Source organism: Cucurbita pepo, chromosome 7 (genome assembly GCF_057944985.1).
Source record: "Cucurbita pepo subsp. pepo isolate OVF chromosome 7, ASM5794498v1, whole genome shotgun sequence".
Classification (NCBI taxonomy): Eukaryota; Viridiplantae; Streptophyta; class Magnoliopsida; order Cucurbitales; family Cucurbitaceae; genus Cucurbita; species Cucurbita pepo.
Genome location: NC_141804.1, coordinates 10,147,968 through 10,164,675, shown reverse-complemented (window position 1 = coordinate 10,164,675; position 16,708 = coordinate 10,147,968). Strand labels below are relative to the sequence as shown.

Here is a 16,708-nt window from a genome sequence, read left to right as displayed (position 1 = left end):
TTTTTTTAATAAAGATAAATAGATGTATGTGTATATATAATATTTTTAAATATTATTTAAACATTTATCGGTATGCGACTAAATCGATAACACTGAAAAACTTTGAAACGGGAACTAAATCATCGAGACATGTATATTATACAACTTTGTGTCAAAGCTCGTGAAATGTATTTACTAATACAACGGTTAATGGCTGACAGAGTACGTATTAAGATGCATAAGCGCGATAAGAGGTGACAAGAAGACGTACTCGTAGGGCTCAAAGAAGGGTTTTCTAATTTTAATAATAATTAAAAGCTCTAATAAACTAATTTGAAATTAAAAAAAAGTCGTAGATTCGATATCTCGTTGATGTTATATTAAAAAAAAAATGCATACGACATTAAATATGATTTAATTACATCATACCATGATTTTTTCTTATAATTTCTAGGAGCTTCGGTCTCGTTTATCTTATTCTATCTCGAATATGATTCCTCTTGTGGTCTATTATCAAAACACCCTTAAAATGTCAATTTGCCATACATTATTCTATTGACAATGAAGGTTAATATCGTAAATAACATAACGTTCCCGACACTTTCTAAAGGTCATCGGCGTTTTCCCTTTCTTTTTCTTTTTCACAATATTTGATTTGATTTGTGACCAATATCTAATGATAAAATTTAGAACAACAAACTAACAAAAATCAAATAAAGATAGAGAATAAAAAAGCATAAAGAACAATACCCACCAAAAATTGCCTTTAATATTCTTCTTTTTTTCCCCTCAATTTCTAGAGAGTTTATATTATTTTTAATATTCTCTTTGCTTTTATTCGTATTCTTCATTTGAGGACATCCTTTATTTATTATATATATCGATTCGGTTAATAAAATATTTAATCTTATTTTCAATATTTAGTTTGTAGTTTGTATTTTGTTTAAATGTTGTGAACATTAATGAAATTTGGACAGATCCTACTGATTTTTTATCTCACCTATGTTTTTTTGGACTTTCAATCTCACTTCCATTTCTTATTCTTAACCTGGTATTAGAGTCATGCCCTAAATTAGTCATATCAATAGAATCCTCAAATGTCGAACAAAGACTCCAAAAGAAAAAAGAGTCGAGGATCCTTGAAGGCATAGTAAAAAATGACTAAGACTCCAAAAGAAAAGAAGTCGAGCCTCGATTAAGGGAATGTGTACTTTGTTCGAGGGGAGGTGTTTGATGAAAGTCCCACATCGGCTAATTTAGGGAATGATCGTGACTTTACAATGAAATAATACTCTCTTCATTGGTTTGATGCCTCTTATGAAAACCTAAGGCAAAGTCATGAGAGTTTATACTCAAACTGGATAACATTGTACTGGAGAGTAAAAAAAAAAAACTTAGAGAGAGAGATTAAAAATAAAAAAATTGGTTTAGGGCTGACAAGTCAACTCAATAAACAGTTAAAAATAAAAAATTTGGTTTTTGGTTGACATTTTTTTATTAGGTCAACTCGATAAACATGAATATAGGGTTACGACCCAACCATGTTTATTATTATAAAAATTAAAAATATTTGAAGTCCGTAACAAATATTTTGATGTATTATGACATGTGAATATTTAATATTTAAATTTTACGGGACATTATTTAGTAACACGTATGCTAAATAAATAATATTTTTTAAAATAATTAAAAATAAAACAATGTGACGTCAAAATTAAAACGAGTAAAAATTAAAATGCCAATTTCAAAGATTTTATTTTATTTTATTTTTATTTCACAAAGCAATTTTGATTCACGAACCTCGAAACTTCGCGCAGTATTCTTCCTTCTTCCCGCCAATACAGAACCAGTGCGATTCCATTTCTCTCTCGGACTCGATCATCGGAAGCCGATAAAGTGAGATCAATGGAGTTTAGTCTGAGCGGAAATGCTCTCAAGACCTTCGCTCGTTCAGTCACATGCCTTGCTCGCATCGGAAACGAGCTCGTCATCCAAGCTTCTCCATCGCAGGTACTCGATATTCTCCCTTTTTCCTCAAGTTCTGCCTCCCTAGAATAGTTTAGTCAAAGATTCTCACATCGTTTGCATCTGAAGAAACAGTAAGCTTAATTTTAGTGCTAAATTTTGATGAGTTCAAAATTAGGCGGAGATATTTGTATTGTGCAAGCGATTCTGGAAACAGTGCATTGTTCGGTGAATTTATATCCAATTTATTGACCATTTATGCATGTAGAACGTGGTTAGCATCTTTGAGCGAAATTAACTTCTATACAGAAATGCAAATTTTCCTCTGCCCTTTGTCTGGAACCAAAATTGAGTGAACTTTGTTATGTCAATTTGTAAAATAAGATGGAAATGATGTAGCTAAAACCTTGAGGCTTGCTTAGCTTGTTGAGTTGTTTTGGTATGGAAATTATATGTAAGGATCAATTTTAAAGCTGATTGTTTTATTTTCAAGTTCAGTTGGCTTTTTACACCCTCAATGCATCACGGTCTGCCTATCAAGCTATAACATTTGAGCCCGGGTTCTTTGATACTTATGCCATTTCTGGTAATCAAGTGCAATGCAGTGTTCTTTTGAAGGTATGCATGATATTGTGCTGTATTGCATTCACTAACAGTACCTTAGCACCTATGCTTACTTATTATGACATTCCATGTCAGGCTGTCTGCTCTGTTCTTAGAACATCCATTGCTAGCGTAGACCATCTGAGAGTGCGGTTACCAGATACTTATGCATTGAAAATACAATGGAGTTTGGAATGCTTCAATGGTCAGCTGCCCTTTTATAGTTTATACGAGTACTCACGTTTATCTAAAAATCATGTTTAAATGATCTATGTTCATTGATACAGATGCCTACTAATTAAGAATGTCACACAATGACGACTAACTTACATGGTTCCAGTATGTTGACATTGGTTGATTATATATCCTCTGAGAACTACAACTAAAGAGTGCAACTAAAGCAAATCTAATATTTTTAGTATCATGTACGCTAAGCATAAACATCACTGCATCGTGTGCTGCAATTATGCTGGTAGTTATATTCAAAGATAGAGGGGCAATAAATGAGACCTTTGGTATATATATCTATAACAATGTCCAATAAGCGCAACAAAGTGATGCAAAGGTGAAAATGGACCATGATGATGTCTATTAATGTGTTCCATGTTTGCAATCCATCCGGTTATCAAGGGTCTAGATTACCCTAAACTTGTTAAAATTGGCCTACATAAAAGTGATGCAACAAGGATTATTGTTCTTACGAAATGATTTTGTGTTTTCAATACCATATAGTTTTATAGCTCCATGATAAATTTTCCTTTAAATACATCAATCTTGTCTGGCTTGCAGGAATAAAGAAAACATACTGCATTTCTTGCAACGTTGAGCCAGACATACAGCACCTGTCTCTTGACAGGAGACAGTTCCCAAGTGACTTAGTTGTGAGACCTCGAGATCTGAATCGATTACTCTCTAATTTTCAGTCATCCTTGCAGGAGATCACTGTTATTGCAACAGAACCAACTTCCTTACCTTCTGAAGCTGCAATTGAGATTGAAGGAAAGGCTGTTGAGCTTCGAAGTTATATAGACCCAACCAAAGGTGATAATGACAAGCCTAGATTAATTAATATATTTCACCTTAAAATTTTCCCCCCAATCAACTCCTTAGAGATGTTGACTCTTGAAAATTCGTTACATTCAATGGATCTACCAAAATATAGGTGATGCTCCATTCTTTAACTGCAGACAATGACGCGCTGCTTCATACTCAACTCTGGATAGATCCTATGGAAGAGTTTGTCCATTATTCTCACAGTGGAGATCCGGTAGACATAACATTTGGAGTAAAAGAATTGAAGGTACTTGTTGGACCTCACTTGTGGATTAATTCAATTTTTTTTTTTTTTTTTTGGAATGCTGCTCTTCTGATATTACTACCAACATTTTCTTCTATATGCTTTGTGGTGAGTTGATATTATTGTTGTTATTATTATTTTTACAATCTTGGGCTATATTTAGGAAGCACAATTAATTTAAGCTTATCTTTTTTGATACTCATGGCTTAGAAATTTTCTTTAAGCTACTTTCATCATCAAATTTCAGGCATTTCTTTCTTTCTGCGAGGGCTGTGAAGTTGACATCCATCTGTTTTTTGAGAAAGCTGGGGAGTAAGAATTGCACGTCTCTTGTTCTCTGACTTTTTTTTTTTTTTGTTTATTTTTATTTATTTTTATTTATTTTGCTTCCTTTTTTTTGCATTCTTTTTAGCATTTAATTGTTGAGGTCCTCTGACTTCTAATTGGCATAGTGGTGCTGAAATACCAGTTCTGCTCTTCTAACCGCTTGACTTAGGCATGAAAATATTTTGTTCATCTTTCTGGTTAGCACTTGGTAACTAGGATTCTGAATGAAATACAAAGATGAGAGCACAAAAAGGAAAAAAATGTACAAGATGTGCCTGAATGAGATTCATTTTATGGAACTGCGAGGTGTATTAATTTCTACATGGTTAAATGTTAAATGGCATGTAGATCTGGAGGAAAGTTATATACAGTTTTGACTCTTGTAGTCCATGGATTATTTGTCTTAGCTCCCACAGGAATTACGTCCATCCTCTTCTAAATATAAAAAGTAATTTCTCTAGCCTGGTCATTTAATTTTGATGCTACACTTGTTCTTATGGTGCAAGTAATTTTCCTACAAAGTAAACTTTGTTATTGAATATGATAGGATTTTGTATTTGGATGTGCAGGCCAATTCTATTGGCGCCAAAATTTGGTCTAGATGATGGGTCTGGTACAAACTTTGATGCTACACTTGTTCTTGCGACCATGTTAGTATCACAGCTCCATGCAGGAAGCCGATCACAGCCACCACAAGAGGCTACTACTGGACAGGGTGAATCTGATCACAGGGCTGGGTCCCAACCACAGCAGGATGGGCCCGGAGCTAATGTTTCTGGCCATCCATCTGATCATACCAGAATATGGTCTGAACTCTCAGGTCTCTGTTTTTATCCATGCCTGAACCTAGGCCTTTCATAACCCTGTCACAATATCTTTGGTTCTCTCATTTGAGTAGAAATTCGATAAAGAAACTGTTTTGTATTTAAAATCATCCTTCGACCCTTTTTTAGGAAGTGCACCAAGAAGTGGGAATGGTGCTGAAGGGCAGGTACAAGGCCAGAGCAATTTGAGTTCTTCTGAACAGATGGAAATTCAAAGGATTAGTAATGTACAGATTTCAAAAGCTGGGTGCGCTCAGGGATATAACCTTGTCGATCGTGCTAGGTATCCTTTACAATGCAACTTGTCTCCATAACGATTAGTTTTGAAGTGATAATCTGGTTGTGTTGTTTGTATGTGATGTCGCTTACAATTCTAATGAATTTCACACCAATGTGAATGTTAGTTTACTTAATAAAATCGGGTATGGTGACCCCATCTTTGCTGTAGGATTGAACATCTACCTTTCATCAAGAATATTCATAGTATTGGAACGTGATGTGGAGCTAACTATAATTTAGAGCCTTCAGTCCTATCCGACTAGATTTCTTTCTTTTTTTCGACTGGACTAGGTTTTGGAAACGGGATACTGACATCCTTGCCGGAAAACTGTCCTTTCACTAGCTATTATCGTAAAATGTTGTACTTCATACCTCACATAGTACTTGCTTGTCGTTGTTGTTTGGAAGAAGTGAACACTGAGAAAAGCATGAACTTGTATGTTGCATTTTTTTAAACAGAGATCTTACAACTAATATAAAACACCCAAAGAAGTGGGCAATTATTGAGTCAAGTATGGAATACATTAATGAAGTATGGGACCGGTTTCACCATTGATAAGACACAGCAAATTGAAAATAAGGAAGACTGTAGAGTTACCACTGTGTGCATATTAGGCGAGTATAAGGTTGAGGCATTTTCCTCTTCACCGTACAGAAACTGTACTATGTTGTAACTTATACATTGTTACTGTACTCACCTTAGAGAACATTTCTAACTTCTAGTTCGTCAAATATTATATTTTTTTTCCGGATATATTTACTTGTGGTTCTTAAGTAACTTGACTGTTTAATGTAGAGACCATTCTGTGGGAAGGGATCTAGGAAGAGAACATCAAGGTCAGTAGATACCTCATTATTCTTTTTCTTAACCCATCATATCTTATTACACCTGCTGCCAGTAACTTTTTCTTATTGGGCTACACGATACTTTCAGAGAGGTCTGATATTAACGGTCCTGCCGTTTCTCAACATCATCCCAGTAACTGGGTAGATGAAGAAGATGAGGATGATGACAACGATGATGGGGATGATAACGAGTTGTGTGTTCAGTCAACTCCACCATACTATGAAGAACACTAGAAAGGTATTTCTTTTTTTTGTCTAAATTGCATGTTGCATCTACTTTTTTGTTGGCTCATGAACCTAATTAGATTGTTGAGCCCTATCTCGTAATTTCTTCCAATCACATATATTTTTTGTTTGACTCTGCTTATTGGTTGGAAGTCTAGCAATATGGTCCCTGTTTGTTTTGAAATTAGCTGAACTATGCTACTGTTTGAGGTGTGACATGTACCTTTCCTATCAACTACATAATAAAACTATTGCGATTGAGCTTATTTACCACTTAATCAAGGTAGACCACGAGCCCTCATAACAGATGTATTTTCCCTAAGGATTATTTTTATGTTTTCTCTCCCCTCTTTTTATCTATAATTGGAGAGCTCTTTCTATAATCTCTACTAATCATGTGGCAACGCTTGACACTGCTATACTTGGTGGTGAAGGTAACTCATGGAATACTAGATCGTAGGTAGGTGGTCACTACGACCTGAACTCATTCCCTCTAAACCCTTTATTATATACACGACTTTTATTGAGAAAAAAAACCTTGATTTAGGTAATATTTGTGTAATCCCATTAAATAATAGAAATAGTTAAATCTTATTATATTGTTACTAGTGATTAGAGATTTATATAGATTTATCTTGTCTTGTTACCTATTACCTATTACCTATTACCTATTACCTATTACCTATTACTAGAGATTTATTTAGATAGATTACCTAATATCTAGTAAATCTAGATTTAGTTAGCCTTTCTTTTAGTTTGTCTTTATAGGGACATGTAATTCTTTAGAAAAAAAAAAAGAAAAAGAAAAAGAAAAAAAAAACCTAATTTAGATCGGTCGTACACCCTCATACTGACCCAATATGGAATGGTAAAGACCTATCTAGGATGAAAGCATGTAAAAGGGGTTTGAAATGGGCATGCAACCATGGACAACACGTCTTGGACAAGCAAGACCGGAATATCTATCATGTGGCCATTGACAACATGCCTTGGACATGCATGACCGTGACATCCTCCCCCACTCAATTGGTTGACGTCCTTGTCAACCGACCCGATCAAGCAAGACTAGGACATCTATCATGCAGCCATAAGCAACATGCTTTGGACAAGCGTGATCGTGGTACCAGTTAAACAGGAGGTTAAATCAAATGTATTTTTTAAAAATATTTTATTATTTTATATATGTGAATGTCTGTATCAGTTTGTGCAGAGTTTAACTCTCCGACAAGAAGAAAAAAGCAAGCTAATTTAGACCTTGCTACATTTGGTTGTCAAAGTTGGATATTAAATTCTAAGTAGGTGGCTACTATGAGTTTTTGTTTGTTCCAAAACTTTTATTATTTACATAACCCTTATTGACCACTATATAGGTGGTTAAACAAATTCTTTTGTAGTTGGCCATTTTCCATTTCTCCAGCATTATTGAATCACATTTTGTACTGTTTGACCAATATCACACATAACCAGTTGTCTGATTTCTACACTCTACTCATGCATGCATGCCTGCCTGCCTGCCTGCATATTGACAGGGTAGTCACATACCAATTCGACAACATAATTCGTACGACGTTAAATGCAGGGCCCGACTTCAGAAGACACCAACACGGATGGCTCAGTCCTATGGAAGTGTAGCGTAACATCAACCTGGGCGTGAGAAGAAGATGCCAACTCCCTCAACTCCCTCTCATTTAGCTGGTGGTTTGTGCATCCTTGCCTTAATCATTGGGTGCATTAGATTTTGCAGAGTTGGCCATGTCATGCATGACTGATAATACTTGAGAGAAAAGTACAAAAGGGTTCGAACACTGTATTGTCAACTATATTCGTATCAGAAGAAGCTAACTGAAACCTGCATATCACTTTGAAAAACGGTTGTAACCCGCACATAGCAGTAAGAAAAAATGTTCTGCTTAAACGCTATTCATATGTTTAAATTGGTAGGTAGAAATCTAACGGCTTACTTGCCTATGACAGGGGGAAATGTAAACAAAATTGGGGAGTTAAAGAAAGGTAGAGAAGGAAATTTAAAAAAGGAAAAAAAGAAGAAAGTTCCTATATTAAACAAACCTCAACATTGTTATCGTGAAAATCCTTGTGAACCGTCCTTAAATGGGATTTTGGAAGCTGGAAAGAAATAGAAAAGCACATTTAGTTTTATTTCGATAGCTCGTAAGAGAATATTATTCATCCATAATAAATTCTAGGCAAGAACTAAGGGCAATGGAGTACGATGCCACACATAAAAATGAACAGCTAGCGATGCATGGAAAATTAACTCATGGAAAGATGGCGCCTAAAACACTTTCAAGCCTGACATGGTCTCAAATGAAAAGGATGAAAGTCTACAATAGAAACAAAACTAAAACATAGAAACTTTTAATTGATAAATTTTATATGCAAAGGGATCACAGGACATATAATGGACAGTGGGGGTCACAAATTAGTATGCGACAAACTTGACAGATATAAGCACAAGTTTGGCACCGTATATAGGGAACGTACCGATGCATTGTATGCAGCCGCCTTGACACCAGATTGACAAAGAAACTTTGAGATACTCAAAGTTTCTTTTCTAGTAGGAACGTATACAATAGTTGGCCCTTGTTCTAGAGTCTCTCGACAACTTTTTAGTCTTTCTTCTGCTTTATCCAGCACATCAATCTCCTCCAACGATGCATCGACATCCCTGTCCTCACAAAGCAATTGTCCGCAGAACTCACCACATGCAACTGCATAATTTTCAAAAATAATAATAATTACAACTAAAAAAATAACCATGTAAGAAATTAAGCCCTTTCATGCTTGTTTTGAAGCCCATACATTACACAATTACTCATTGTCACGGGCTTCTAAAATTCAGATACAGTATAATGGCAAGAGTTTATACAGTAATGTCTGTACCATCCCAATCATCTACACTCTGAAAGACATCAACCTCGTTTTCCAAGTATTCAACAGACATTGTCCTTCCTGATGAGGAGGTTGGCAAACATTCTTCTTCAGAATCTATATCATCTCTATCTGAGTCAGAATCATCACTCTCCTCCACATCATCTGGAGACTTTCTGTCTGCCTCACGTAAAATATTGTCAGTTGAGCAATGTAATACACTGTCTAATTTGTGAGAGATTATAGTTTGTTTCTTGTTGCCAGATCTTCTATTTCCAGCATACATGTCTATAAGATCGCTGAAGTCCTTCCTATAAGAGGATGGTGAAGTTGTTTTACTATGTTTTACCTGAAAAGAAAGGAAATAAAAAAATAGGATTTGGAAATGAAAACAGGAATTATAGTTTGTATTTCGTGATATAAACTAAACAAAGCAGAAACAAACAGCAGTAAGATAGTAATCGCTAAAAGAAAATAAATGGACAAATTTGAATGGGAAATCCAAGTTTCCTCTACTTGGGAGAAAAATTAAAGGGGCTAAGATGAACTGGTGAATGAGTGATAAAATTTAAATTTTTGAAAATGAAGTGCAATACTCACGGAGAAGCGAAGATTTGGCCTGAAAAATGAAGTTAGAATAATCTTTGTTTCCTTTGACATACATAATGACTTTAAAATGTCTTCTCGAACTTGAACTGTGGCAGTTGCAGTCAATGCCATCAAAGGCACGTCAAATCTCAAAAATTTTAGGGTTGAAGAGCTGAAATTCTCTCGCAGAATAGACAAACGCCTGAAATTTCAAAGTGATGATGATAGTAAGTTTAAAAAAGCTAAGAAAGTTGTATGTTAAAAAGCAATGGGGCATAAATTGAAAACTATTCTAAATTTGGGCATCATTTTGGAATCTTTTTACTGAAAAGTTGGTAATAAAACGGACCCAAAACACATTATGCAATTAAAACTTATTTGTGGATGCAAGATAAACACAATCCACAGGGGATCAAAATGGATGAAAACACGAGGAATGGAAATAAACCAGTTGTCTAGTTCAGGAAAAAGAGAACCTGTAGTCTGGCCGGAAGTCATGGCCCCATTTAGAAACACAGTGTACTTCATCAATTGCAAACAATGCAATTCCACGAGTTTCAGCTAGCTTTTGAAGTGGTTGAATCAACCTGCAAAACATAAATTTAATCTTTCATTACATTTGCTAAAGAAAAAATATTTCTTCAACATTGGTCATTGATTTTTATGTGAAAATTACCTTAAAACTGTTTCTGGGCAAACATAGATAATGCTATATGCCCCTCCCATTGCTTTCTTTTCCACAGAACTGTCAGGTTGCCCAGACCCAAGAAAGCAGGCAGAAACCCCATGCTTTGCAAGTTTTAAGCATTGATCGTGCATCAAGCTTATCAATGGCGAAATAACAACCACCACCTTGCCTGTTAATAAAGCTGGGAGCTGAAAACAGATAGATTTCCCTGAAAGAATATGAAAAAGTGCAAAAGAGATTATCTTCCATCCAGTGCAATACTAACATTTCAAGCACGTAAAAGTGGAATGAGAACCTAACGAGCAAGGTCATACCAGATCCTGTTGCAGCAAGAACTAGACAATCTTGGTTGTTTAACCATGCTTCCAGAGCTTCCTTTTGGAACTTTTTCAAGAACGGATAGCCAAAATGCTTTTTCAGGAGCCTATTCAACTTCTTCTCCCAATCCAACAGGGTATCTGGTTCTTGTGACCAATCAACCAGATAAGAATCTGATTCAGCTTGAAGGTCACATATTCGATGCTCCTGAGTATCTTCCACGGGATAATGGGACACTTCTGGTTCGAAAATTGGAAGAACTGGTTCAGCTTCAGTCTTACTACGTTTACCCCTATTGGTTAGAGAAAAGTGATCCAGAATGCTAGACTGTCGCATTGGAACCAACAAAGACTGAGCTCTTTTTCCGCTTCGCTGAAGCATAGTGAGTTTTACCGAGATTTCTCTCCTACAACCCTACTTTGCTGTAGATAATGTATGATCAAGTTGCAACATGAAAGGCTATGTTTCACAATTTATACGACATGTTCCCTTTATCAAATCCAGCGTAGAACTCAAACTCAAACTTCACCGGCACTTGTAAACTTCAATCTGAAACACTCAGCAGCAGAAATATAAATTTCATTGGCAATCTACAACTGAAATTAAACAATACATTGCCCAAGTAAGGACATAATCAAATTGTGCAATCAGCAGAGTTATACCATTACCATTCAATCATTATAACATTCACATTCTTTGAGCCTTCCGACAGTTTCTTTAAACTCGAATTATTGACAAAATCTTGAAACAATTTGAAAAAAAAAAAAAAAAACATATAAACCTAATTCTTTTCGTGACAAACAATCAGGATCATCAAACATAACGAACGCAGGCAAACGCTTGTAAAATGTAATGTAACTAGCAATAACATCGAAAGATTTAAGAGCATACTGAAAAAAAGTAGCTGATTCAGAGGACAATCCGATGCAACGTACAGATTATAACGAAGAATGACGGATTATAGCGAGAGATTTGATCGGAAATCCTCCCGATATCGGAAATTGAAGCAACGTTCTACACTGTCGCGCGCGAAAAGATTTGTAGCGGCAAAATTTTGGAAGCGTTCCGATCAGGTAAAATTAAACCTGGACGTCTCTTGTAAATCAGATCCTTCTTACGACGTCGTTTTAAGACTACTATTTCTATTCTAATTTCCAAAACATTTTTTTTTATCCTTTAATTTAAAAATTAGCTTTTATTTAATTAGTTTCTATTTTTAATAAATACTTCCAAAATTGTAAAAATTAATTTTAACGTTTTTTTAATTAAACAAATGACTCTATTAACATATCAGTGGGCATAGAAGTCGAGAAGACGAGTCATAGTTGCTGGGCAACGGTAATCGTGTTTATAATATAATGCAATATTACATTTTTATTTAAAACGCAGGGACTAAATAAAAATTACTCAAAAGGCGTGACTAAAAATGTAATATTTCAAAATATAAGGACCAAATGAAAATTTAAGTTCGTAAACGTCATGTGTTTTTTTCATGACTAAATTTGACGTCCAACGATGAAATCAATTTAAAAAATGCTTCGAACACAGGTTAATTTGTAATTGAACTATAATTTTTTGTAGGGCTAATTTGAAACGGGTTAAAAGAAATTGCATGCAACACCCTATAAAGTTTGTTATTTACCCTCACACCCTCTAACTTTTAAATTGATTAATTAGTCCTTAGATTTTGTTATAAACTTTTTAATTCATTCGGTAACTATCACGTATGGTGTAATTACTATGTAGTTTGAGGGTGATTTGTGCAATTTTAGAAAATTAAAAAATGGGTACTTTTCAAAAATATATTTACAAAATAGCCCTTAAATGCAGTATTTCAAAATAATAAGGACCAAACGAAAATCTAAACTCGTAAATAATGTGTATTTTTCTCAAAACTAAATTAAACGCGTTTAATGATGAAATTAATTTGAAAAATACTTCCAAAACTCATTAAATTTGTAATTTAACGACTATGATTAATTTAAAATATGTTAAAAAAATTGCATGTAACACCCTACAAAATTTGTTATTTATCCATCACACCCTTAAACTTTTAAATTGATTAATTAGTCCCTATATTTTGTTATGAAAATTTTAAAATATAAAAAATGAGTCATTTTCAAAAAATATTTGCAAAATAGCCCTTATTGGAATTAGCTACTTTTCAAAAACTAAACTCAAAAGTCATAGGTAAAAATGCAATATTTCAAACTATAAGGACCAAATGAAAATATAAACCCGTAAATGATATGTCGTATTTTTCTCAAAACTAAATTAAACGTGTTTAATGATGAAATTAATATAAAAAATACTTTAAAACATGTTAAAAAATTTGCATGCAACCCCTACAAACTTTGTTATTTATCCATCACACCCTTAAACTTTTAAATTGATTAATTAATTAGTCCCTAGATTTTGTTAATAAAATTTGTAAAATATAAAAAATGAGTTATTTTCAAAAAAATATTTGCAAAATAGTCCTTATTATGGACCAAGGAATTAGCTACCTTTTCAAAACTACAAAAGTCATAGGTAAAAATGTAATATTTCAAAATATAAGGACCAAACGAAAATAAAAATCCGATGTGTTGTTTCTCAAAACTAAATTAAACGCGTTTAATGATGCATACTCCAAAAACTGATTAAATTTGTAATATAACAACTACGATTAATTTGAAATCCATTAAAAAAATTGCATGCAACACCCTACAAAATTTGTTATTTACCCGTCACACCCTTAAACTTTTGAATTGATTAATTAGTCCCTACGAAAATTTTAAAATATAAAAAATGATACCTTCTCGAAAAATATTTGCAAAATAGCCCTTATTATTTTTTAAATAATTAGTAATTATATACATTTTCAAAATATTTTCACCGATTCTTTCTTACAAAGGCGTCTCCATTTATTTAAAAAAAATACTTAAATTACCCTCGAAAGCATCTCCCTCTCTACAATATCGCTTTATCTCTCTCACCGTCTCTCTCCCAAGAACAGACCTCAGAGCTCCAGTGCCTTTAATGGCAGAACCAGAAGCCAAGCCAGAGCTTAAAGAAATTGAAGAACACGCGGAACCTCCTCTCGTATACAAGGTAGATTCATCTTAGTTTTTGAAAGTTCCTAAAGTTCCTTCTTCTACCTTTCGCTAGATGCCCTATTTTGCTTGACGCTTCTGTAATTCTTTTTGTTGTTGTTGTTGTTGTTCTGATTCTCTCAGACGTGGATTTTGAAAGTCTCGATCCACTGCGAAGCCTGCAAGAGGAAAGTTAAACGAGTTCTCAAGGACGTTGAAGGTTGATTTCGATGTTTCGTCCTCTTTGATTTTGCTGATGGAATCTTTCTCTTTCGTTCTGTGTTTTTGTTCCGTACTGAGATTTCTCTTTTGAGATTAATGCGTACTAGGCATCTTTGTTTCCGAGAAAATTGAAACAAGTTTTGATGATTCTGCTATGGCTATTTCATGAATCCGCATCCTCTTTCTCTACTCGAACTCGTTATTTCTTCTCTTTTTGGCATATTCGTTTGTCGATAACTTGATTTCTGTAACTAATGGCGATAGAAACAGTCAGAATTTTCTATCTCTCTTTGAAACTCGCTATTTTTCTCTTTGTTCTCAAATCGATTATCGTTGTTTCTCTGGAATACGGATTCGAGAATATCTGCTTAACGATGAACGTGACCTTTCAGGAGTTTACGAAACGGATATCGATTGGAGGCAACAGAAAGTAGTTGTGAAAGGTAACGTCGAATCGGAAACTTTGATAAAGAAATTGTTGAAGACAGGGAAGCACGCGGAGCTCTGGCCGGAAAATTCCGATTCCAAGGGAAAAAAGAAAGGAAAATCGAAGAAGAAAGAGAAACAAAGCGACTCTGAAAGCTCCGACGAAAGCAGCGGCCATGAAGACGAAAAGGAAAAGGTGAAATTAGAAGTCCAGGACCCGACGAAAATTGGAGACACCGCCGGGAAAATCACTGACGACGGCAGTGGTGGCCAAGCGAAGCAGCCTGGTTCTGCTCCGGTAGGCGACGGCCAAACCAGCGGCAGCGGAGGCAAAAAAAAGAAGAAGAAAAAGAAGAAGAAGAGTAGCGGTGGCGGTGGCGGAGGCAATGCCGGCGGTGAAGCTCCCGGTGATGCTTCAGCGATCGGAGCACCGCCGCCCGGTCCAACTCCGGGTCTTCCAGAACCCGGTCCACAACCCCTAACCGGCCCCCTTCCAATTCTAGCGAACGAGAGCTCTCCACGTCACTTCGTGACTCAATACGCACCACATTCCTTTACGCACCCACTTTATTCTGTGCGGTACAGTACAGCATACGCTACATGTTCTCAGCCCCAGCCCGAATCATATTATGCCACGCCGCAGCAATATTCCTATGCGCACGTGCATCCTGGAGTACGACACGAGTTTGACATCCCGCCGTCCGATTACGAGCCATATTCATCACAGCCGTCCGATTCTCTCGAGATATTCAGCGATGAAAATCCAAATGGGTGCTCAATCGTGTGAGAGAATTTTTGTTCGCCCAAATTACCATATTGAACACCGTAGATGCAAAATCTCGAACCACTTGTAGAGTATGTGGAGGGGTAGTTTCGTAAATCTCTCTTTTGGTATCATGGTATGTTCTGAATCCTCGAGTCTCTCGTATTAAAAAAAAAAAAAAAAAAAAAAAAAAGTCGTGTATAAATAAATTAGGTTTATTTAAATCATATTACACGTTAAAGGTATGAAATTTGAATTTTTACTGTAATTATTTTATATTATTAAAGTCGGATAAATAATGATTTGAGGTGACGTAATATACCAGATAAATTCTCTAGATAATGATTTTTTTTAATAAAGATAAATAGATGTATGTGTATATATAATATTTTTAAATATTATTTAAACATTTATCGGTATGCGACTAAATCGATAACACTGAAAAACTTTGAAACGGGAACTAAATCATCGAGACATGTATATTATACAACTTTGTGTCAAAGCTCGTGAAATGTATTTACTAATACAACGGTTAATGGCTGACAGAGTACGTATTAAGATGCATAAGCGCGATAAGAGGTGACAAGAAGACGTACTCGTAGGGCTCAAAGAAGGGTTTTCTAATTTTAATAATAATTAAAAGCTCTAATAAACTAATTTGAAATTAAAAAAAAGTCGTAGATTCGATATCTCGTTGATGTTATATTAAAAAAAAAATGCATACGACATTAAATATGATTTAATTACATCATACCATGATTTTTTCTTATAATTTCTAGGAGCTTCGGTCTCGTTTATCTTATTCTATCTCGAATATGATTCCTCTTGTGGTCTATTATCAAAACACCCTTAAAATGTCAATTTGCCATACATTATTCTATTGACAATGAAGGTTAATATCGTAAATAACATAACGTTCCCGACACTTTCTAAAGGTCATCGGCGTTTTCCCTTTCTTTTTCTTTTTCACAATATTTGATTTGATTTGTGACCAATATCTAATGATAAAATTTAGAACAACAAACTAACAAAAATCAAATAAAGATAGAGAATAAAAAAGCATAAAGAACAATACCCACCAAAAATTGCCTTTAATATTCTTCTTTTTTTCCCCTCAATTTCTAGAGAGTTTATATTATTTTTAATATTCTCTTTGCTTTTATTCGTATTCTTCATTTGAGGACATCCTTTATTTATTATATATATCGATTCGGTTAATAAAATATTTAATCTTATTTTCAATATTTAGTTTGTAGTTTGTATTTTGTTTAAATGTTGTGAACATTAATGAAATTTGGACAGATCCTACTGATTTTTTATCTCACCTATGTTTTTTTGGACTTTCAATCTCACTTCCATTTCTTATTCTTAACCTGGTATTAGAGTCATGCCCTA

The 16,708-nt window shown here is 34.7% G+C and overlaps 3 protein-coding genes across 12 annotated transcripts; 2 read left to right on the top strand and 1 right to left on the bottom strand.

Annotated features, from left to right (window-relative positions):
- The first annotated feature begins 1,753 nt into the window (after positions 1-1,753).
- RAD9 (cell cycle checkpoint control protein family) lies at positions 1,754-8,064 on the top strand. 4 transcript variants are annotated; one of them, XM_087125641.1, is made up of 11 exons: positions 1,754-1,989; positions 2,443-2,562; positions 2,644-2,752; positions 3,337-3,588; positions 3,735-3,847; positions 4,092-4,156; positions 4,741-4,991; positions 5,125-5,278; positions 6,071-6,111; positions 6,209-6,358; positions 7,875-8,014. In XM_087125641.1, the coding sequence occupies exons 1-10, from the start codon at positions 1,885-1,887 to the stop codon at positions 6,352-6,354; spliced, it is 1,356 nt and encodes a 451-aa protein (XP_086981767.1). In that variant the 5' UTR covers positions 1,754-1,884; the 3' UTR covers positions 6,355-6,358; positions 7,875-8,014. The 4 variants fall into 4 exon arrangements, with proteins under 4 accessions (XP_086981767.1, XP_086981768.1, XP_086981766.1 ...); XM_087125642.1 differs by lacking the exon at positions 7,875-8,014 and adding an exon at positions 7,220-7,606; XM_087125640.1 differs by having other exon boundaries at positions 1,755-1,989; positions 7,925-8,064.
- LOC147792052 (ATP-dependent DNA helicase Q-like SIM) lies at positions 7,593-11,914 on the bottom strand. Of its 7 annotated transcripts, none has more exons than XM_087125639.1 (9): positions 11,764-11,914; positions 10,825-11,377; positions 10,499-10,718; positions 10,299-10,409; positions 9,835-10,024; positions 9,247-9,583; positions 8,848-9,074; positions 8,413-8,469; positions 7,593-8,204 (listed from the first exon to the last, which is right to left on the bottom strand). In XM_087125639.1, exons 2-9 carry the CDS (start codon positions 11,207-11,209, stop codon positions 8,202-8,204), a joined length of 1,530 nt encoding a protein of 509 aa, XP_086981765.1. In that variant the 5' UTR covers positions 11,210-11,377; positions 11,764-11,914; the 3' UTR covers positions 7,593-8,201. The 7 variants fall into 7 exon arrangements, 6 of the variants coding, with proteins under 6 accessions (XP_086981765.1, XP_086981764.1, XP_086981760.1 ...); XM_087125638.1 differs by having other exon boundaries at positions 7,593-8,194; XM_087125634.1 differs by having other exon boundaries at positions 7,593-8,150.
- Positions 11,915-13,738: 1,824 nt separating this feature from the next.
- LOC147792051 (heavy metal-associated isoprenylated plant protein 35-like) lies at positions 13,739-15,506 on the top strand. Its single transcript, XM_087125254.1, has 3 exons — positions 13,739-13,921; positions 14,047-14,122; positions 14,517-15,506. Exons 1-3 carry the CDS (start codon positions 13,850-13,852, stop codon positions 15,335-15,337), a joined length of 969 nt encoding a protein of 322 aa, XP_086981380.1. The 5' UTR covers positions 13,739-13,849; the 3' UTR covers positions 15,338-15,506.
- The last annotated feature ends 1,202 nt before the right edge of the window (positions 15,507-16,708 follow it).